Source organism: Carassius gibelio, chromosome A14, assembly GCF_023724105.1.
Source record: "Carassius gibelio isolate Cgi1373 ecotype wild population from Czech Republic chromosome A14, carGib1.2-hapl.c, whole genome shotgun sequence".
NCBI classification, from domain to species: domain Eukaryota; kingdom Metazoa; phylum Chordata; class Actinopteri; order Cypriniformes; family Cyprinidae; genus Carassius; species Carassius gibelio.
In genome coordinates, this window is record NC_068384.1 from 21736539 (window position 1) to 21760598 (window position 24060).

Consider the following 24060-nt stretch of genomic DNA (forward strand, 5'->3'; position numbering starts at 1 on the left):
TTTGGAAAGCTTATCCATGGCAGAACTGGCTCTATTATAACAGTCCTGAAGGGGATCCTTCCAAACAAGTATCTTTACCACTGGACCTTACTTATGGAGGGTGTGAGCATTTTATTAGGTTCAGACATTAGTTAAGAGGATACTGACCATGAGGCTCTTCAGCTTCATGTGAAAAGAGTTCAGTCTTTGTATGGTGAAGATCTGATGACCTGCAGTGAGCATGTGGCTAAGAGTGTAGAGAATGATTCCTCTCTGGAGTCTGTCATGTTTGAAATCATTAATGAACACTGGGTAAGATCCAGATGACCTGGACAAGCATCTGTAGGATCTCTGAGATTCAGAGGTTCAGCATTAAGGTCAATAAATAAGTTTCTACATAAATCTTCAAAAACATTAAAAAAACACAATTACTGGCATGAATGTCAAGACTACACTTACTGTAGCACGACCAAAAGAAACTAAAGTAATCATGGATTTAAAATGTCAAGACAGTATCTGATCATTGAAAAGCAGTCACACACACACACACATCAATGTCGTCATAATTAAAGTTTATTCTGTTACAATTAAGAATATTCAGACATTAGAGCAAAGCAGTTAAGTCATACTAACTTTACCTTATACATTTACATTTATGTCTGGATCATAATATCTACATAGATGTCTTAGAAATGAAACAAAAATATGTTCTTTAGACACATTTAAACTAAATTATTTTATTGGGGGGGGGTCATTGCTTGAATTGAAAAAGAAAATGAAGCTTAAATTTGAAATAGCTTAAATAACAAAAGGTTCTGACCTAAACAAAAGACAAAATATAAGAACTGAATGAGTTTTTTTTATACAGTAAAACATTACATAAATATAATCACAGTACAATATCACTTTCTCCAATCTGCCTAGGAGAGCACTAGTAATATTTTCTGTAATAGCAGGTTAACAAACATGATTAAAGTTATTGTGAAATATATTTCTTTTCATATTTTAATGTCAAAAAGTGTCATTTGTAAAGTAGAAACCGCCTGGAGTCGTCAGTGTTCCTTCTACACTGAGTTCAACATGTATGTACTTCACACAATAACCGCACTATAATTAATCTACATGTTATGAACACATGATCAGTGTTGACGTCAATGTATAACACCATGAAATTCACCTTTAAACGTTCTTCTTTGTCCTTTCAATGCTTTTAATCACTTGGATGAGATGACTGCGAGGAATGTGCGTCATAGCTTATGTTGTTTGAGATGTTATGGTATAATGTGTATGTCTAATGTAAATCTAACAGCGCTGTTATAAAAAGGTGTTTTCTGGGCAAGAGTTGAATGCATTTTTTTTTTATGTAAATACATTTTTGATGCTGTTCATATTTATCAGTCTCTGAAGATTCACGCTCATCACAAGTGTAAATCATCCTTCCTATCATTTAATGCCTTTGACTAAAATAAGACTTGACTTATTCGGACACAAGCTCTGGTCTCTAGAGTTTGATTAATACCAGGTACGGTTTCAACTTGGTATCATATGCAATTAAGGTTAGGTACTTTATCATTTATCTTTAATTTCCCTAGTAGTGTTTAATAACAGGTTTTTGCTGTTGTACTCTGAGACTGAGGTATATACTGAGGATTATTGTAGCGTGGTAGAGATGACTGATGAAGGGTGACTGCAGATGTGTTTTACTGCGAGACTTTATGAGTATAATAACTGCTGGTCAGTGCGGTGTGGACGAGGTGTTGAAGGAACACTGAAGGGTCACTGGGGTCACATCAGCACGTCCAGGTCATCGCAGTGGTCCTCCTCCTCCTCCTGGGTGACTCTGAGAGACAGCACCTCCTCGTTCAGGAACAGACCGCTCAGTCTCTCCTTACGAGCCTGTCTCTGCTCCTTCAGCTGACGCTTGCGTAAGGCCTTCTGCTGCAGCTTCCTCTGCTTCGAGCGCTTCTGCAAGACACCAGCAGCTGTTATTGGTAAGAGTAGTGAAGCATCTCAAGCTGGGATGCCCCGATCGACTGGCCAACATTGTTTATCAGTTCATCTTAAGAGCCTTTTTTCAACTTTCAGTTCTACAGTCTTTGGGACATCTGAGCCTAATTAAAGTAGCATCATTTTCCCCAGAAGATTAAGTTATGACATTTTTGAGGTTTAAAAAAAAAGGAAAAAATATTGTAATATATATATATATATATCATGCATTTACAAAATTGAAAGGATGATTTTTGTTTTCTTGCCAACTTGAGCGATGAGTATTTGATTCTGTTTTGTTCTAAGCACGAGTAAGCTGTTCGTACAGAGTGTCAATGGAAGAGAGCAGAACACAGTCTGTTATCTGCAGTCATTTAAGCAACAATCTTGAGAAATACAGCACATGGCTTTCATTTCAGTTACTGATGCAGACTCTTGCAAAGGACTCACTCAAAGCAGATCAATATTTTTTTACTAATTTAATTTAATGATATATATAAATACATACATAATTCAATATTATTTTTTGTAGTTTACATCGCCTTGGTTCTTATTTGGTTTTACCTTCCTCAGCATTAATGAATATCTGCACCTTTTGTGTTTTGTCTCAGAGATGTTGTGAGTGTGAAAAGCTGATCTCAGAGCTCGAGGAGGGCCACAGTCCTGCAGACTTCAGTCAAACCTGAAGAAGATCACTGCGAGATCTAGAACTGATCTGAAGACCAGCACACACTCAGCTCCACCAGAACACAAACATCTCTTGGGGATTACATGCAAACATCTAAATCTAAAATATTCATTTCTAGAAATATCTGAACACATATGAACTAAATAAAGACAGACATCAGTGAGAGTTACTGTTAATCAGTCAATACGGAGACCAGGCAGCGCTCATGAGAGTCATGTGTCTGTGAATCGGATCAAACCGTGTTTGCATGTGTGTGTGTGTGTGTTTGTGTTTGTGTCTGTGTCTGTGTGTGTGTGTGTGTGTGTGTCTGTCCGTCTGTCTGTGTGTTTGTATCTGTTTGTCTGTGTGTCTCTGTGTGTGTCTGTCTGCGTGTGTGTGTGTGTGTGTGTGTGTATGTGTGTATCTGTCTGTCTGTCTGTGTGTGTCTGTGTGTGTGTGTGTGTGTGTGTATGTGTGTATCTGTCTGTCTGTCTGTGTGTGTCTGTGTGTGTATCTGTCTGTCTGTCTGTGTGTGTGTGTGTGTGTGTGTTTGTGTCTGTGTGTATCTGTGTCTGTGTGTATGTGTGTATCTGTCTGTCTGTCTGTGTGTGTGTATCTGTCTGTCTGTCTGCGTGTGTGTGTGTGTATGTGTGTATCTGTCTGTCTGTCTGTGTGTGTCTGTGTGTGTATCTGTCTGTCTGTCTGTCTGTGTGTGTGTGTGTGTGTGTGTGTGTGTGTGTGTTTGTGTCTGTGTGTATCTGTGTCTGTGTGTATCTGTCTGTCTGTCTGTGTGTGTCTGTGTGTGTATCTGTCTGTCTGTCTGTGTGTGTGTGTGTGTGTGTGTGTTTGTGTCTGTGTATGTGTGTATCTGTGTCTGTGTGTGTGTGTGTGTATCTGTCTGTCTCTCTGTCTGTGAGTGTGTGTGTGTCTGTGTGTGTGTGTGTGTATCTGTCTGTGTGTGCGTGTGTGTGTGTGTGTATCTGTCTCTCTGTCTGTGAGTGTGTGTGTGTGTGTGTGTGTGTGTGTGTATGTATCTGTCTCTCTGTCTGTGAGTGTGTGTGTGTGTGTATATCTGTCTCTCTGTCTGTGAGTGTGTGTGTCTGTCTCTCTGTCTGTGAGTGTGTGTGTGTGTGTGTATCTGTCTCTCTGTCTGTGAGTGTGTGTGTGTGTGTATCTGTCTCTCTGTCTGTGAGTGTGTGTGTGTGTGTGTATCTGTCTCTCTGTCTGTGAGTGTGTGTGTGTGTATCTGTCTCTCTGTCTCTCTGTCTGTGAGTGTGTGTGTGTGTATCTGTCTCTCTGTCTGTGAGTGTGTGTATCTGTCTCTCTGTCTCTCTGTCTGTGAGTGTGTGTGTGTGTATCTGTCTCTCTGTCTGTGAGTGTGTGTGTGTGTATCTGTCTCTCTGTCTGTGAGTGTGTGTGTGTGTGTATCTGTCTCTCTGTCTCTCTGTCTGTGAGTGTGTGTGTGTGTATCTGTCTCTCTGTCTGTGAGTGTGTGTGTGTGTATCGGTCTCTCTGTCTGTGAGTGTGTGTGTGTGTGTGTGTGAGCAGCACCTTGGAGTCTCGTATCCTCTCTGCGGCGGAGGCCAGGTTCCCGTCGCTGTGAGCTCTGCTGATGCTGGAGGTGGTGGAGGTGCTGCTGCTGCTGATGCTGCTGGTGATGCTGGTGTTACTGCTGCTGTGAGCGCTCACACTGCTGGCCAGACTCCTCTTCACGCTGCGCTGCTGCCGTCGACTCTGCTCCCGGATGTAGCTCCGCACCTGAGCACACAGAGCTGGTGTTAAAGCAGCTGACACCATCTGATGCTCATCTAACCTGACTGGAAAACACTTCACCACTCGGTCTGCTGATAAAGCTCTTTCTGATTTCACAGAAATCACACTGTGTGTAATGTTTCTTCATGAGTTTGTTGTGTAGCTGTGGAGTGGCTTTAACGAGGTGACTCTTTCAGAAAGGCCTGTCATTAATCAGTAATTAATCACCTGCTTGAGCTTCTCATCGGTGAGGCAGTTCAGCTCGATGATGAACTCGCTGTCTGTCGGCAGAATCTGAGCGCTCGGGTCGATTATTTTAATGATGTCAAGCTGCTCTCGCAGTCCCATCTCTGTGCTCACCTTTCGACTCAAATACTCAATATATTCCACCTGAAACATGAAGTTCACAAAGTGAGCTCACACAGACACTAACGGGAGCCTGACTGCAAAGAAACTGAATAACACGCAAACTCAGTGAGACTGCTTCCTTTCTCTCTTAATTATGTCTAATTCAATTATTCATCACACATCATATTATCAGTACGATAATCTAAAATTTGATGTTTCAGAGTTTGAGACCTGTTCGTCGTTGCTCATGGCGCTCCAGGGCAGCTCGTCCAGGTTTCGGTGTGGTTTGTTTCTTCTTCTGGACAGGAGGCAGGGTGAGCTGGGCACGCTGGGAATGATGTCTGACAGCACATCGCTGCCGCTGGTTATATCACTGCCTGCTAACTACAGTCACAGCTCTTCAACACAGCTCAAGAGATGAAACACACACACACACACACACACTCACACTCACCTGCCACTCAAACTCTGAGTCTGACCAGTCCCAGTATGTGCTGATGGAGGAGGACACGTCGCTGCACACGCTGCCCTCGGGGAACAGCTCCTGCTCGTCCAGCAGAGAGTAGCAGTCGTCCTGATCTCCCACAGACACGGAGGAGAAGAGCTCCTCGCTGCAGTCTGAGCTGGCCACGCTGGTGCCACAGGAGGTCAGGTGCCACCTGCACACACACACACACACACATCACTGACTGACCACAAGACACCGGACCTTACACTCCCTGTGAGCGTGCATGGCTAACGGTCAGCACACTCAAACTCTCTTGTGAATCATTTGTTTTGAAACAGTGGTTCGGGGAGCGAATCAAAATGCCAAAGTCACATCACTGCAGTAAACGAGTCTTCATTATGTCACAACTGTTTCAAAACATTCAGAAATCTCAATGGTTGACCTTTGAGTTCACTGAGATCGAACCCTGAACCAGCATCTGCAGTTTCTACCTGATCTCAGATCAGCTTTAGCAGTTTAATTAAAAGCATGAGTAGTAGTTAATAGACTCTGCAAATGAATAAAAATTGTATTATACATATACGTTAACGGTTTTTATTTTATCATTTTATTTCCTTTTAGTATATTATACTTCAGTAAATCAAACAGCATTGGGTTTGCAGAAGCTGTTTTGTCACGAGTTTGTTGCATTTACCCAGTTTAGACCAGCAGGGGTCACCAGCATGCTTGTTAAACTCTTTAAAACAGTGACTCATTTTGTGAAGGAATTGATTCCAAGCTTCAAAGAGGTTTGTTTTCCCCATCACCTCAGCACATGCATATGTTTTCATCATTATTTTAGTCAGACTAGTAGCACATTGTTTCTGTTTGACTGGTATCTCTCACACGTTCAGAGACTTCTGTGAAGTCAAGTATTTCAGTGCAAAATGATTTTAATACATTAACAGAGCAAGTGTCAAATGCAAGTTGTGTGCTTGGAAAACATCTCAAAGTTGAGGAGTAATGTAGCAGCTCAATCTGTGACTTGCACTATTTTTCAGAGGTGTCTGTTCAAACAAATGCATTTTTCACTAAAGTGTGCTGAGGCTATACGTGCACAGCATGTCCAGTTTAATGTCTGCTCACCTCTCACTTGTGTGTTAATACTAACCCAGTATGCAGCACCATTAGTTAAGGCCAACAGCACACATGCCAGGATTTACAGCCCTTTCTATTTAACACAAAATTATCATCTATTCTGACTTATCATCTATGGTTATTTACAGACATAACTATTCTTACTTTACAGATATTTTAGTGCAACTGTTCACACAAATACATATAAATGAATGTATACAGGTGCTTCTCAATGAATTGTTGTGGAAAGTTAATTTCAGTAATTCAACTCAAATTGTGAAACTGGTGTATTAAATTAATTCATTGCACACAGACTGAAGTAGTTTAAGTCTTTGGTTCTTTTAATTGTGATGATTTTGGCTCACATTTAACAAAACCCACCAGTTCATCTCAACAACTCAGAATATGGTGACAAGCCAAACGCTGATCAACTCAAAACACCTGCAGAGGTTTCCTGAGTCTTTAATGGTCTCACAATGATGGGGAAGACTGCTGACCTGACAGTTAAAGAAGACCATGGTGTTGTGCTTGACTGACCAGTAAACTCACCAGACCTGAACCCCAGAGAGAATCTGTGAGCTATTATCAAGAGGAAGAAGAGAAACAAGAGACCAGACACTGCAGATGAGCTGAAGAAACCTGTGCTTCAGACCGACTCAGCAGAGACACAGACTGATCAGCTCCACGACCCGCCGAACTGAGGCAGGCATTAAAGATAAAGGAGCCCCTAACAAGTATCGAGTATACGTACAGTAAATTAACATGCTTTCCAGAAGGACAACAGTTCACTAAATAAAAAAATAAAAAAATATTGGTCTTATGAAGTGTTCTGATTTGACATAGTGAAGTGGGTTTTGTTAAATGTGAACCAAAATCAAACAATTAAAAGAGCTAAAGACTTAAACTACTTCAGTCCATGTGCACTGAATTAATTTAATGCACAAGTTTCACATTTTGAGTTGAATTACTGAAATAAATGAACGTTTCATGACATTATAATTGATTGAGAAGCACCTTTACATGAGATCTCAAGTTTCTTCCTTCATGTCTGGACTCTGGTTGTGGTTTGAGAAGTAAAAAATGCACAGGTCAAACATAAAAACACTGCTGTAACTTTACACAACTGAATCTAAATCTAAATTAACGCTGGTGTCCAACTCTGTCCTCCAGATGCGTTTCTAAGAAGCCAGGACATCTGAGAAGCTAAAATAGCATTTCCTGTCTCACCCTTGCCATGCACACACATACACTAACATTAAATATGTTTCCTGTTATCTCTCAGCTCACCGTATACTCTAAAGAACAGTCGAAAGAACAGTCGTTAGGACAGTGAAGCAAAAAATACTAATGGTATTAATATTTCAGACAGAATTAAAATATCCTCCACATGAGAAAATAGTGCATCATTCGACTCTGTATGACGCACCAAATCTAAAGAGACTGAAGTCTTGTCATTTTTGGCCTAACCATTTTCCATTTCTACTGATGAAACAGCTAGCCTCAGATCATGGTTATTATGATACACACCAAGTCTAGTCTCAATAAGCTGAAGTGTTGTGAAGATATAGTTTCATGCCCATTCTGGCATGCTATTAGTTCATGCATTATTCAAGAACGGTTTGACTCATCAACTTGAATTAAAGCAGTTTTTTTTCATAAATTTCCTGAAATCAGTTCTTTGGGCTGCCATAAGGTTCTACAGCAGAAGGAGGGGCCTAAAAATGAGTGGCCAACAGATATATATAAGACTACATGATATATATGCCTATTTTAAATTTTTTTGCTTGGCCGATGTGTTTGAGGATGTTATTTTGACTGTGTTGAGAAAGACAGGGCCCGAGTCATTCAGTTCTGCCTAATTACAAACAGAAGTCTGTCTAATAATCAGATAGAACAGTTTAAATGAATACATACAAATACAAATGAATATAATACAGAAAGTATTATAACTAGTGGTGGGCTGTTATCGGCATTAACGTGCTGTTAGCGTGAGACTCTTTATCGGGCGATAAAAAAATATCGCCGTTAATCTATCCTCAAAGTTGGGTCTGGGTCTATACTATGCAAGCGAGAACGAGTCTTCGAACCTTCTGTGAAATTACCACATCAAACGTGACGTACTAACATGGATGCAGCTAAGATTCTGCCGGGTTTGCTTTAGGGAATTCATTTATTTAAGAAGCTTCCCAATGGAAACCTCGACAAGACGCACGCCTGTTTCACACATACTCTGTCTGCAGTGCGTATGGAGTCCGTGTGCAGGTTAGGTGGTGTTAAAGTACGTGGAGCAGAAGCAGCACGGACTCGTACTCATTGTGCTTTCACACAGGACGCGTTTGCAGTCCGCTACTCGGTACGTGAACGATCGCTGCACGGCTGCAGACGCATCGCTCCTGGATCGCACTGACAGACCGCAACTGTGTGAACACTGCAATCCATTAACATGGGTGCATAAAAAAAAATACGAAAGCATACGCACTGCAGACGGATTATGTGTGAAACAGGCGTAAGGTCGTTTGCACTGTGTACAATGTGGAATTCGTTTACAGCTTTCTCAAGCACTTCGTGACGCATTTTTGGAAACAGCCGATGAGCCCCTGGTCTAATGCACATACCAACCTTTCTCAAAGACTTACTTTTAGTCATTATTTTATTTGGGTAGCACACACATAATTCCAAGATTACAGTGAGATTAATCTAGATTAAAAAAAATAATAATAATAATATATATATATATATATATATATATATATATATATATATATATATATGCCCACCACTAATTATAACAATTGCTTTTATATTATTTGTGCTGTGTGTAAAATGAGGGCTACCCTGGCTTTATTTGATTCCCAGTGCACACAAACTTCCCAGAATACTGAGTGCCCTATCAGTTACAGTGTTTAATTATTTTTTTTATTGAATATGTATTTGTAAAAAATACTTGTCATCTAAAGTATAAGTATGCTTATTTTACAGATTTATTTTTGAATCCATGGTCAAATTATTTCAAAATTTCTAAAATATTTAAATAAAATAAGCTACATCGGATTCATATTGGCCCCGTTTCCAAGGTATCAGCATCGGCTGTCAAAAAAACAAAACAATATCGAACGAACACTTCTGAGAATCTTCACAAATACAACAGGTTTACAGATCTTTGCTCTTTGCGCTTGATATGTCCCGGAGAGACAAACGCTGATTGTTCTGGCCCTGAGAGGCAGGAGACACTACAGATTCCTCTGCAGCACGATTAAAGTTTTAGCTCACCCAAAAATTTAAATCAAGTCATTTACAATGTTGTTGTTCTGATGTAAACTAAGGCTGTGCAATTAATGAAAAAATAATCCTAATTTGAACACATGCAATTTCTAAACCGCATATGGCTGCGATTTTATTAATTTATTTGTTTATTCTGAGTTTGTGTGCGCATGTTTAAGATGTTAACCAATCAGATGTCACTCAGCGCACTGAGCAAATTAAGACGAAGCTTAGCGGGAGAAAAGAACATAAAATATGGATGAAGGTCAGAATAAAAATGATTTGCCAAAGAGAAATTTAACATAAGTCATTTTGGGAGTATTTAAGATTCAGAAGAGAGGCTGTGTCACAGAGCAAGGTAATTTGTAAGACTTGTGAAATGATTATTGCAATGAAATTGAGCAATACTACAAATATGTTCCAACCCTTAAAACAGCGCCATAAAAAAAAAACAATGACCAATGCATGTCGACACAGTCAAACGAAACTAACAACAGCACACATCAAATCCGGCCTGAACCGACTGAACAAGTATGCATCGTTCAAGCACGTTATGCCTTATAAGTGTTCCTGTAGCTCAAGTGGTAGAGCATTGAGTCATCAAGTGCAAGGTTGGGGGTTCGATTCACATGAACACATGATGTAGATATCGACAGCCTGAATGCACTGTAAGTCGCTTTAGATAAAAGCATCTGCTAAAGGCATACATTTTAATTTAATTCAATGTCTGCAATGAAATACAAGTCAAGGTAAATTTAGAAATCACTACTTTCTTTTTTTATTGGCGTTTTCCATACTGTCCCAACTTTTTCTGATTTGGGGTTGTGTATATATATATATAGATTAAATCTGGGGAGAAAGGAAAGGATGTGATGTTCAGAACATGGTAACTACAGTAATTATCAAAGTGCTGTTCATTGATTCGAGTAACTTTTCTGACATTTGAGTATAAAGTGTTTTAATTCTACAATATATGGTGTAAAAACATCTGAGTGCTGCCCTCTTCAGGTTGAACGGTGGCTAATGCAGTTGGTTTTTCCTATTGGATGTTGCGGTGGTGCGTGACTGAACAGTTTCCAGCTCACCACGCCCCTGACAGTATAAAACCATCTTGTTCCGTCAAAATTGGAATTGCGAGTATTGAAAACAATCAGGATAGAGTATTTTAGCATTTAGTATTATATAGTTATTTAGAATATTTTGTGTATTTAAATGTTTAAACTGGCAAAGCTTAAATAAATGTAGTTTAAACGCATATTAACGTGTGTGTTTCATGTCCCATCTGTGCGCGCCCGGATGATGACGGAATAAATGACTGCTCATATTCCAGAATACAGGATTTGCATTGAACAAAAGTGAATGATTTGTCCAGTGTTTTTTCTCATCTCTGTTGTAATGTCTGGGAAGCCAGAATGCGCATCCATCAACGGAAACACATTAGCTGAACCCTGTTTGTTTTAGGCCTACATGTTATTTATAGCAAACCATATTACAGATGCTGTGTCAGATTTAAATTGAGCGCGGTCCCAGTGCGTGCCAAACCATGTGTGGTGATCTCAATCAGGTGTCCTTACAGTCCAGTCGGGCTGGGTATCGATTCAGTTCTCGATTTTACATATATATATTATATAAGTACTGTGGTACAGTGCACCTGCCCAACCCGATTTGTGATGCGTTATCAGAAAGGTGCGCAGATGCTCTCTCTTCAGACATGAAGTAACTAACCAAACACCCAGATCAAATGAAAGAGTTCAAGCAGCTAAGTTTCATTGTGTTTCCCATACAGTGATTTATTTGTGGCGGCGCCCAGAATATCAAAACTGAACGCCACAATAGATTTTCCAAAAGGATTTGACTTTGACACATGCAGTGCTCATGTCTATTCAACAAAGTCGAAACCCAGCGCGGGTGTTTTATATCACTGTATTTCTGAAGGAAACGGGCTGTCTTCAGAGAATTATGCATGTCATTTTTATTTAATCTTATATATATTTTTATTAGATTCAGTAGAATTCAGTATGGTGTCCTTTTTTAAACAATAATAGGGCTATATAAAATGTTCTTAATTTTTCTGGTAATCGGAGGAAGGCATAAAACAATTGAATTTATCCTAATCAACTGAAAAAAACTTTATTGGAAAACAAATTGCTGCACAACAGAGCTTTGCCGTTAAAATTAAAATGTGATTATTCCTTTAAAATAAAGATTTATTCATATTTACAGGGCATATACAGAACTTGAATTTAATCCCTTTTCCTACCTTTTTAATACCTTCAAAATATATATTTTTTAATACCAGCGTGACTTCAAGCTGCAACTGCAACTGTAGTTTTGGACAAAGCTTCACAGAAAACACAGCTTCGCAGGGCTTACTGCTTTATTAGATAACCTTAGCCTATAATCATAGCATTATCAACCTAAAGTAAAACATGAGCCAAGTGTTGGGCTACATTTGACAGTGATAGATATGTCAGGACTGTTTTGTCAAAATTAGATCATTGGTTCTGTGGCTCACTATTGGTGGTACTCAGGATACGATTAACCATACAATAAAATAATTTAAACAAAATGCCTATAATTTATGTTTGGCTTTATCAGAGCCATGCTAAACCTTCAGAATAGGCGAGACACTGCAGGTGAATAAAAGAAAATAACTAATAGTTATCACCTTACTTACTAAGCTGATTGATCACATTGATAATTGCACAGTGTTTTGCATTACAGGTTTTCTAAAATGTTATGTTTAAATATGCAAATGAGGCATTATTTAATGAAATATGTGCTAATTTGCATAAATATCTAGTACAAAAATCTGAACACTGGATGAAGTCAATTTCAAAAAATTTTTTTTTTTTTTGACATATTAGAGTCAAATGTTTTTACAGAGGGAATTCTGTGTATCTCTTTTTGTCACTCCATAATTCAGAAAATACTTTGAACAGACGGAAAACAATATATTTTGACAATTTTGGGGGGAATAAATGTATGAAGAAAATTACATATGAACACACCCCTCTGTAAAATCCTTTGGATTATAAACAGGAATAAATATTAGGGCCGGGACTCGATTAAAAAAATTAATCTAATTAATTAGAGGCTTTGTAATTAATTAATCGAAATTAATCACATTTTAATCGCATATAAATATTTGAACTGAATGCAGAGCACAAATTCTGAGTATGGGTCACCACACTTGGCTGAATGTCATTTTTTTTTTTTTTTTTTTTTTTTTTTTTAAGATTGTAATAAATATTTAATATTTAATTATGTTCATTCATAATGTCTAAATATAAATGAATGAATACAAAGATATAGTCTATATCAGGGAGTGGAAATGGCCTTTAAGTACTTCTCTGCAGCCATCTACTAGTGGCCATTTAATATCTTTTTGTTATTTTTAAATAGGTGTTTGCTTTCCTACATTATAATACTTTTAGTTTCATACAAATATCGTCACATTAAAAATCACTTTCAGATTTGGTATTACTTAAAGCATTGAGGTGCTGGGGAAAGTTGTGTGAAGCATGTAAATCACTGGAAAACATTAGACCATTTCTGCACACGCTGTCCCTGTAGTTTACTGTTAAATCCATGCTCAATGGTGGAGATTGTGTTTATAGATTATTGCTGTATAATTTCACCTGAGCTCTGCTAACCACGCTTTGTTCTTGTCAACAGTATCTCTGCCATGATACACACTGAATGAGGATAATATGATTCACATAATCAGAACTTCCTTTAAATATTTACTGAAATGAACAACGGAAGAGATCGATTCATGGCCTTTGAAAATCAATATAGGAAAAAAGATTAATCAAAAAAGACTTTTGTTTTGTTTTTCGCCCAGCTCTAGAGTCGTGAGATCTGACAGCACCAGGAGCACGTGCTTCGACAGAGGAAACAGCCCCTGAGAGGTCAGGTGAGAGAGACCCTTCTGCAGGGACAGACCGGTCTGACACTGACCTGCTGCTGTGGAAGCGGTGCAGAGGGTCGGTCCGGTGACACGAGGACAGCTGAAAGCCGAAGTCACTGGCGTCCAGCGTGGCATCTTCACTGGAGATCCCTCTCTGAGACAGCAGGGGAAACGGCTCTTCTGGAGCCAGGAACTTCTCGTAGACGTCCTCAGACATCAGGAAGCTGCATCAGAGCAACACACAGCGGTCAGAAACACAGAGCGGTCAGAAACACAGAGCGGTCAGAAACACACAGCGGTCAGAAACACAGAGCGGTCAGAAACACAGAGCGGTCAGAAACACAGAGCGGTCAGACACACACAGCGGTCAGAAACACACAGCGGTCAGAAACACACAGCGGTCAGAAACACACAGCGGTCAGAAACACAGAGCGATCAGAAACACACAGCGGTCAGAAACACACAGCGGTCAGAAACACACAGCGGTCAGAAACACAGAGTGATCAGAAACACACAGCGGTCAGACACACAGCGGTCAGAAACACAGAAACTTTTTTAGGCAAACCCCTGTAAAACTATACACATGTAATAGTAGGAATCTAAAGTGTTCCTCTCTCTCCAGTCATTAAATCATCCTGCATCCTGTTGTTTTTATTGACACTGACTTTAGCTGATTTTAAACAGCATTTAAACGTATAACACATCTGTTATTGTCAGTGTTTATGATGTATGGACTGTCCATCTCTATAACACTCACATCCCACCGCTGTGTTTAGTGTTTCAACATCACACTTGTGCTTTATGATCTTAGCATGATGACTGGTGTTACAATAACAGAAGTCATTTAAATATTTGGCCAATTTATCTAACCTCACATTCTCGAAGAAAATTCATAAAACTACACAAGAAAATGAAAAATGGTTTGATTTAGACCATAAAACCATGAGGAAAAAATTAAGACAACTGTCAAATCAAAAACACAGACAACCAAACAATGCCATCAATATTGTGAAGAACTCAAACAATATGAAATTACACTCAGAAAAAAAGAGAGAACAGAACATCCAAAATCAACTCAGAACTACTGCAGAATCCGTAAACTCTAACTGTTTCTGGGAGAACTGAATCACTCGCAGAAAAAACATCATGAACAAACAGCCATAAAGAGACAATGAACACAGAACAAACCCAAACATATGAACAAATGATTCATACATACAATTGGTAAATATCAAAACCTATTAGACTACCCCATTACAGAAAATGAACTGATTGATAAAATCCAGGCCCTTAAAAACACAAAAGCAGCAGGTGGACCAGATGGCATCCTCAATGAAGTGCTCAAGAACACAGAGCACAGATTAAGACTGGACCTACATGATTCAGATGATCCTGAAGCTGCAGAAGCGACTAACAACAGCCAGCACCAGGAGAAATATCCATCCACACAGTTCAGATCAACCCAATTATAAAAATTATCAAACTTACTGAAACAACAGAAAAACAAAGTAAACTTGAATGTTATTTGGCCCTAAACAGAGACTACACAACTGCAGAATAGATGACTAGATTAGATTCAACTTTATTGTCACTGCACATGTAAGGTACAAGGCAACGCAATGCAGTTAGCATCTCACGCGGAGGACCGGGGTTCGATTCCCCGACGGGGAGAGCTAGCTTTTCCCCCGGCGCCGCAGCATCAATGGCTGCCCACTGCTCTGGGTGTGTGTTCAGTGTGTGTGTGTGTGTGTGTGCACTGCTCTGAGTGTGTGTGTGTGTGTGTGTGCACTGCTCTGGGTGTGTGTTCACAGTGTGTGTGTGTGTACTGCTCCGGGTGTGTGTTCACAGTGTGTGTGTGTGTGTGTGTGTGTGTGCGCACTGCTCTGAGTGTGTGTTCACAGTGTGTGTGTGTGTACGCACTGCTCTGAATGTGTGTTCACAGTGTGTGTGTGTGTGTGCACTGCTCTGAGTGTGTGTTCACAGTGTGTGTGTGTGTGTGTGCGCACTGCTCTGAGTGTGTGTTCACAGTGTGTGTGTGTGTGTGCACTGCTCTGAGTGTGTGTTCACAGTGTGTGTGTGTGTGTGTGTGCGCACTGCTCTGAGTGTGTGTTCACAGTGTGTGTGTGTGTGTGCACTGCTCTGAGTGTGTGTTCACAGTGTGTGTGTGTGTGCGCACTGCTCTGAGTGTGTGTTCACAGTGTGTGTGTGTACTGCTCCGGGTATGTGTTCACAGTGTGTGTGTGCACTGCTGTGTGTGTGCACTGCTCCGGGTGTGTGTTCACAGTGTGTGTGTGTGTGGACTGCTGTGTGTGTGTTCACTGTGTGTGTGTGTGTGTGTGTGTGTGTGTGTGCACTGCTCCGGGTGTGTGTTCACAGTGTGTGTGTGTGTGTGTGGACTGCTGTGTGTGTGTTCTGCTCTGGGTGTGTGTTCACAGTGTGTGTGTGGACTGCTGTGTGTGTGTTCACAGTGTGTGTATGTGTGCACTGCTCCGGGTGTGTGTTCACAGTGTGTGTGTGTGTGCGTGTGTGCACTGCTCCGGGTGTGTGTTCACAGTGTGTGTGTGCACTTTGGATGGGCTAAAGGCAGAGCACGAATTCTGAGGAGTATGGGTCACCATACTTGGCCGTATGTCACGTCACTGTATAGTATATATTCATAGTACATAGTATCTGTATATCATGCTGATAGTATTTTAAATATGTAAATTGTGTCCATAATACTTATCTGTATAGTTATTGTACATATTGTAGACCTTGTATATTCTGTACTTACTGCTTATTGCAGTTCGATTTGGTGAACTGGTTCAAGAAGATCCGGTTACATCCAATGATTCGTTCGCGAACTGGATATCAAAAACTGATTTGATTTGAACTCTCTCTCAACAGACACGGAAGAGAAGACAATGCTGAATAAAGTCATCTTTTTTGCTATTTTTAGACCAAAATGTATTTTCAATGCTTCAAAATATTCTAACTGCCCCTCTGATGTCACATGGACTACTTAGATGATGTTTTTCTTACCTTTCTGGACATGGACAGTATACCGTACACACAGCTTCAATGGAGGGACTGAGAGCTCTCAGACTAAATCTAAAATATCTTAAACTGTGTTCCGAAGATAAAAGGAGGTCTTACGGGTTTGGAACGACATGAGGGTGAGTTATTAATTACATAAAGGGATAGTTCACACAAATTTCTTTTTGATTTTGGGATTTTCCTTATTTGTCAGTTCACAATCAAAATTAAAATAAATAAACATTTGAAATATATCAGTATGTGTGTAATGCATGAAAACAATATACAAGTTTAACTTTTTGAATTGAACAAGTGAAATCAACTTTTTTGATGATATTCTAATTACATGATTTGTTTGAGGTATGTTTGTGTGTGTGTGTGTGTGTGTGTGTGTGTGGTGATTGTGGGAGTGTGTAGTTCATGTAAACAAACTCCAGCAGGCCAAACTCTCATTCTCCAACAGTTCTAATCAATAAATACCCTGTCGAAGAATCAATAATATAAGTCGTTATTGTAGTCGGAGTATCAATATTTCTGGTCTTTGTTATTTTAGCACCTCAGATCTAATAATTAGCAGCGATTATCTCCCGAGCTCCGTAAGCTCTCTCTCTCTCTCTCTCTCTCTCTCTCTCTTTTTCTCTCTCTCTCTCTCAGCACTACAGATTCGCACAGGGTCATGTCAGTCTCGATATTTCAAACATACCTGTTAAAAGTGATCTGTTTTAGGCGTTTAATGTGACCAGCGAAAACTTCCGCTCTCGGTCGTCTTCCGCTGCTGACGTCACACGCAGGGCGGTTTCACGCTTCTTCTGAGGTTTTGTGGCGCGTCACTTCCTGTCCGCAGCTCGCCACCTCACCCACTGTGACGCACGTGTGTTTATTTCCTCTTCTCCCCTGCACCCCATCCTAAATAGTATGTAAGATTAGAATAAATAGTGTGTCCCAACTCCCAAGTCCCGGCCAGGATTTTAATATTGCCTAAAATATCCAGGTTTCGGCTATTTGCACTATGCAGGTCGATCGTTGTATGACATTAATGAGAGCTAAATGCCTCATTAAAATAAAATGTATACTGTATTTGGTGTTCAAGTGAGCATGAAGACCACAAGTGTGTGTACAACTTTCCAGTGTTTTAAAATGTTCACATAGCTTTATTTTAATTTTAAATACTTTGTATTTTAAAATCAACTTCTTAATATCTGTTCAGTAGTCCCTATAACATGACATATCTTAATTTGTGGTGCTTCTAATTAGGTGATAAAAATCAGTTGCAAATATTGTACTAAATAAATATCATTACTACTCATCTTTCGACCAATAAAGCATAGAAACATTGTTTTATACCATATTATATGTAATATCTTATTATTATTAATATTGAACTTACATTAGAAAGCTTTCCGTGACCTCTTCCAAGATCTCAGCCAAAAGTATCCCATTTTATTTCCAGAACATGATGCATGATAGGATACACTAAGCCTTGGATAGCACTCCAGGGCAGTATTTGAGATAGTGTGGATTTAGTATGTGTTAAGGACACTGCGCTTTAGTGTTTTTAACATCTGGTCAGTCTTGCACACTTACTTCCTGTCGCATGCATGCACTTTCAAGTGGCAAAACTATAGAGCTTTGATCATTCCCTGTAGATCTCACATTCTCAAGGCTGATTAAGGGCATTTACCCCAGGAAAGTTAGCTACTTGTTTGGTGCAGTTCGCTTTCACACTGCTCTTTTTGCAAGTGAACCAGAAATTGTTAACAAAACCACACGTATGCTAAGGTCATCCATTCATTGGACAGAAGTTCCCCAAAGTAGGAAATTTGAAAACAGAGATTTTTCATAGTGCAATTGTTACAATTTTACTGATTTTCTGTTATCAGCTACAAACACAATATGGAGGCTCTTATGAGCATTAGATGAGAATGTCATCTATACGATGTTGTAACAAGGATTTTACGAAGATGAAGAAGTGCTGCAAGATGGTTCTGGCAGAGAGAGCATGCTCTTATGTGCACTTAGCATGGCATAGTGACGACGGCACTGTGCAGAAGACGGATTAGGTATAAAGGAAGCAGAAGTGAAACTTAAAAAAACAGTGCGCATAGGAAAGTGATTGTCAGTGTCAACTGAAAGTGTCAGCTAACTGCGCGATTATCTCTAAAAACCTCCATGCTCAACATGATTTTTATGCATCTTCTCCAGTAGCTGTGATATATATAGGAATCTGCCCAAAGGTCAATGAGGCATCGTCAGGTTGATCCAAGACTAGCAAATGTAGTGAACACATAAGGCAGCTCCAACTACGGGAAGCCTATTTACTCAAAAGGCACAGTGCTTTCTGCAACCGGGATTAGATGATATTCACAACTTAAGCGAACCATACCAGAGTTTATTTGTTTGTTTGGTGTGCAGCAGATTGCGATTGCGGTGTTCACACCTGCCAAAAATATCTGTACACAAGGGGAGAGATGAACCAGAGTTTGTTTCAATCTAACCAAACAAGACAGGTGTGAATACACCATTAAGGCTGAATTAGGCTACATCTACATTAAAGCTGCAGTAGGTAACTTTTGTAAATATATATTTTTTTACATATTTGTTAAACCTGTCATTATGTCCTGACAGTAGAATATAAGACAGATAATCTGTGTAAAAATCAAGCTCCTCTGGCTCCTCCCAGTGTCCTATTGCCATTTGCAGAAACTCCATCGCTCCCGGTAAGAAACAACCAATCAGAGCTGCGGTCCGTAACTTTGTTTGTGTTCAAAATGTAGAAAAATGTATATAATAAGCGAGTACACCATGAATTCATTTTCCAAACCGTGTTTTTAGCTTGTCCTGAATCACTAGGGTGCACCTATAATAAGTGTTTATATTCGGACTATTTTAGATTACTCCGGGGGTACCGCGGCGGAGTAACCCAGTACCTTTGTGATTCTTCATAGACATAAACAGAGAGAAGTAGTTCCGGCTACGATGTTCTTCCGCAAGACGCAAGCAGTTCTTTTTATTAACCACTAGAGCGTCAAAAGTTCCCTACCGCAGCTTTAATCCGGATACATTTGAAAACTGCTTTTTCGTTTTAAAATGCTCTCTCCCCACACTAGCGTTTTCAAGCGTTTTCCAAAAGTGCCTCATCCACACAAAAACGTCAGAAAACGTTAAATTCGGTTTCTGCGCATGCATAAATCCTCAAAAAAAGTTCACTGCATATGATACACACGGAACAAACGTGTGGACAGAAGGCTAAAACGGAGAGAAAAATATTCATTTTCAAACGAAAACGTATTAGTGTGGACATGGCCTGCACGCGCACCTTCCCAAACAGACGAGGGTTTTATACTGTCGCGTTCACCGTTATACTATTCTTTGAAACGACAGGGGACGAGGAGTAATTGTCCTCTAAAAGTTGTCGGAAGTTTGCCTTGAGTGCGCTTGAACTCATTTCTTTGGTAACTTTCTGCACATTTCCACATGTGTAGATGCACGAGTTCAGTAGCCGAACATGCACATCTGTGCCTGCATTTGTGTGAAACAGAAGCAGTTTGATGTGAATTTCAAAATCCATTATGTGATTTTTGATGAAAAAAAAAAAACATTATTTATTTATTTTATTTTAATTTGTTTTGCATAGTTTGTACAAAGCTTCTTGTTTTGAAGAAGTTTTATTTTTATTTTTTATAAAATAGAATTAGAATTAATGTAGATACTACTCATCACTAATCACTGTGTTTTATCAAGGGCAGGGTCAATGCAGCTAGCTATCAAGAGATTTTGGAGCACTTCATGCTTCCATCTGCTGAAAAGCTTTATGGAGATGAAGATTTCGTTTTTCAGCACGACCTGGCACCTGCTCACAGTGCCAAAAACACTGGTAAATGGTTTACTGACCATGGTATTACTGTGCTCAATTGGCCTGCCAACTCCCCTGACCTGAACCCCATAGAGAATCTGTGGGATACTGTGAAGAGAAAGTTGAGAGACGCAAGACCCAACACTCTGGATGAGCTTAAGGCCGCTATCGAAGCATCCTGGGCCTCCATAACACCTCAGCAGTGCCACAGGCTGATTGCCTCCATGCCACGCCACACTGAAGCAGTCATTTTTGCAAAAGGATTCCCGACCAAGTATTGAGTGCATAACTGAACATAATTATTTGAAGGGTGACTTTTTTGTATTAAAAACAATATATTTTTTTTATTTTATCACCTCCCAAAACCATTCAAGCTGGCGGTTATTAAGCCTCTTATTAAGAAACCAAATCTAGCTCCTAGTGAACTGGCAAATTACAGACCCATTTCAAATCTTCCATTTCTGTCTTAAATTTTAGAAAAAGTTGTGTCTGCTCAATTGAGCTCCTTCCTGCAAAAAAATTATCTGTATGAAGAATTACAGTCATGTTTCAGGCCCTACCATAGCACAGATACCGCACTTGTTAATATTACAAATGACTTGCTTCTTGCGTCAGATCGAGAACAGTCAGATCTCATTGCTAGTTTTACTTGATCTTAGTGCTACGTTCGACACCATAGATCATGACATACTCATAGATCGATTACAAAACTATACAGGTATTTAAGGGCAGGCTCTAAGATGGTTTAGAACCTACCTGTCCGATCGCTACCATTTTGTTTATTTAAATGGGGAGTGCCACAAGGATCTGTCCTAGGCCCTTTTCTATTTACAATATAAATGTTGCCCCTTGCTAATATTATTAGAAAAAAACGGGGTTAGTTTCCACTTTTATGCTGATAATACACAACTATATATCTCAACGTGAACAGATTAAATTTCTAAATGATCTAAGCTAACAGAGTTTGTTAAAAATTTAAAAGATTGGATGACCAATACTTTTCTCCTATTAAATTCGGATAAGACAAATATATTACTTACTGGACCAAAAAACAGTACACAGAATCTAGCAGACTAAAGTTTGGAACTAGACGGATGTACTGTTACTTTCTCTACAGTAAAAAATTTGGGTGTTATATTAGACAGCAACTTGTCTTTTGAAAACCATATTTCCCATGTTACAAAAACAGCATTCTTACATCTTAGAAACATTGCCAAGCTACGAAACATGTTATCTGTTTCTGATGCAGAAAAGCTAGTTCATGCATTCATGACCTCTAGACTGGACTATTGTAATGCACTTCTAGGTGGTTGTCCTGCTTCGTCAATAAACAAGCTACAGGTAGTCCAAAATGCAGCGGCTAGAGTCCTTACCAGGTCAAGAAAATATGATCATATTACCCCAATTATACAGTCTCTGCACTGGCTACCTATTAATTTCTGTATCAGTTACAAATTATTGTTACTTACAGACACGCCAGGCTCCAACACCATCCAATCACAGCGCACTCCCTCACCAGACTACTGAACACACCCACCTGTACCTCATCAGCACCTTAATAACTGGCACATAAAAGACACTCACACACACACAGCCACTGTCCGGTCTCGTTCGCAACTAGAGCTTACCCCCATGCTTACTTCAAGAACATGTGTTATACTTACCTGATCCCAAGTTACCTCCTGTATGTGTGCGTCTTCATCCTCCAATGTCTTGACTCCTCAACTGCTACTTGGATTTTCACTCAGCCAAACACAAAGGTCATTACCAATGGGCCAATTCCATTTGGACCCAGAATAATCCTGTTATTAAGTCATATTCCAGCTTTGTGGACCACTTCAGAGAAGTCTTTGGAAAACCTGCCTGGGATTTGTCTATTGGTTATAAACTGTACAAGGCAAAACAAGGCAAAATTACTGTGAATGATTATGCTCTCCAGTTCAGAACTCTCGTGGCCACGAGTGGGTGGAACGAACAAGCTTTATTGACCAAATATCATCAAGGATTGTATCCTGAAGTGCGGATGCATCTTGCTTCATAAGAGGACACCACTGGACTTGAACGCTTCATCCAACTCTCCATTGGCTTCACCACTCGAATGCAGTTGTGTCTCGAAGAGCATCAGGGCCAGCCTCAGCACAAAATCTCTCTCTGCCGACCAGAATCTGTCAGCCCTCCACAATCAGCTTACGAACCTATGCAACTGGGTTCCACTCGTCTGACAGTTACTGAACGGCAGAGAAAGCTGACTATTTTTCCAGCCACCAAAGACAGATTCCAGATTCCCTGTCTGATTTATCTCAACTGCTATTTGTACCCAAAAATATACACAAACTAGACGAAATGACTGGCAACATGCGCACTATTTTCTCTAATACATTAGAAGCTGTTGCCCCCATCAAATTGAAAAAGGTTAGAGAAAAACGTACTGTGCCATGTATAACAGTAATACTCACTCTCTCAAGAAAGAAACTCATAGTCTTCCTCCGTATTCCAGGACTTCATCCATGAGGTGCTCCCGGAGTTTCTCCATAAATTCGTCTTGGTCTACATCAATGACATTCTGATTTACTCCCGGAGCATGGCCAAACATTCTCACCACGTTGCAGAGGTCCTGAAATGCCTGAGGGAATCTCAACTCTACCTGAAAGCGGAAAAGTGCTCCTTCCATCAGCCCTCAGTGCAGTTCCTTGGCTATAACATCAACATCAGTGGCATCCAGATGGACGAGGGGAAGGTGGATGCTATCGAAATCATACTCTAGATTTTATACTGTCACATGGAATTGATGTTGGTAGTGTTGAAATTATTCAGCCAAGTGATGATATCTCAGATCATTATTTAGTTCTGTGCAAACTTCATGTAGCCAAAATTGTAAATTCTACTTCTTGTTACAAGTATCGAAGAACCATCGCTTCTACCACAAAAGATTGCTTTTTAAGTTATCTTCCTGATGTATCCAAATTCCTTAGCATATCCAAAACCTCAGAACAACTTGATGATGTAACAGAAATTATGGACTCTCTCTTTTCTAGCACTTTAAATACAGTTGCTCCTTTACGCTTAAGGAAGGTTAAGGAAAACAGTTTGACACCATGGTATAATGAACATACTCGCACGCTAAAGAGAGCAGCCCGAAAAATGGAGCGCAGCTGGAGGAAAACAAAACTAGAGGTATTTCGTATTGCTTGGCGGGAAAATAACATATCCTACAGAAAAGCATTAAAAACTGCTAGATCCGATTACTTTTCTTCTCTTTTAGAATAAAACAAACATAACCCCAGGTATTTATTCAATACAGTGGCTAAATTAACGAAAAATAAAGCCTCAACAAGTGTTGACATTTCCCAACACCACAGCAGTAATGACTTTATGAACTACTAAAATCGATGCTATTAGAGATTAAATTGCAACCATTCAGCCGTCAGCTACAGTTTCGCATCAGACAGTGCACTATAGACCCCCTGAGGAACAGCTCCACTCATTCTCTACTATAGGAGAGGAAGAATTTTATAAACTTGTTAAATCATCTAAACCAACAACATGTATGTTAGACCCTATACCATCTAAGCTCCTAAAAGAGGTGCTTCCAGAAGTCATAGGTCTTCTTTTGACTATTATTAATTCCTCATTGTCATTAGGATATGTCCCCAAAACTTTCAAACTGGCTGTTATTAAGCCTCTCATAAAAAAAACACAACTTGACCCCAAAGAACTAGTTA

General features: G+C 39.7%; 1 protein-coding gene and 1 pseudogene across 2 annotated transcripts; one reads left to right on the forward strand and one right to left on the reverse strand.

The window, feature by feature from the left end:
• The window catches only part of LOC128026848 (myosin heavy chain, fast skeletal muscle-like), a 250397-nt pseudogene that overhangs the window by 149078 nt on the left and 77259 nt on the right, over window positions 1-24060 (forward strand).
• On the reverse strand, window positions 535-17355 carry LOC128026842 (protein FAM199X-like). 2 transcript variants are annotated; one of them, XM_052614079.1, is made up of 7 exons: window positions 17189-17355; window positions 13521-13694; window positions 5187-5391; window positions 4964-5116; window positions 4613-4774; window positions 4184-4390; window positions 535-1941 (listed from the first exon to the last, which is right to left on the reverse strand). In XM_052614079.1, the coding sequence occupies exons 2-7, from the start codon at window positions 13685-13687 to the stop codon at window positions 1765-1767; spliced, it is 1071 nt and encodes a 356-aa protein (XP_052470039.1). In that variant the 5' UTR covers window positions 13688-13694; window positions 17189-17355; the 3' UTR covers window positions 535-1764. The 2 variants fall into 2 exon arrangements, with proteins under 2 accessions (XP_052470039.1, XP_052470038.1); XM_052614078.1 differs by having other exon boundaries at window positions 535-1944.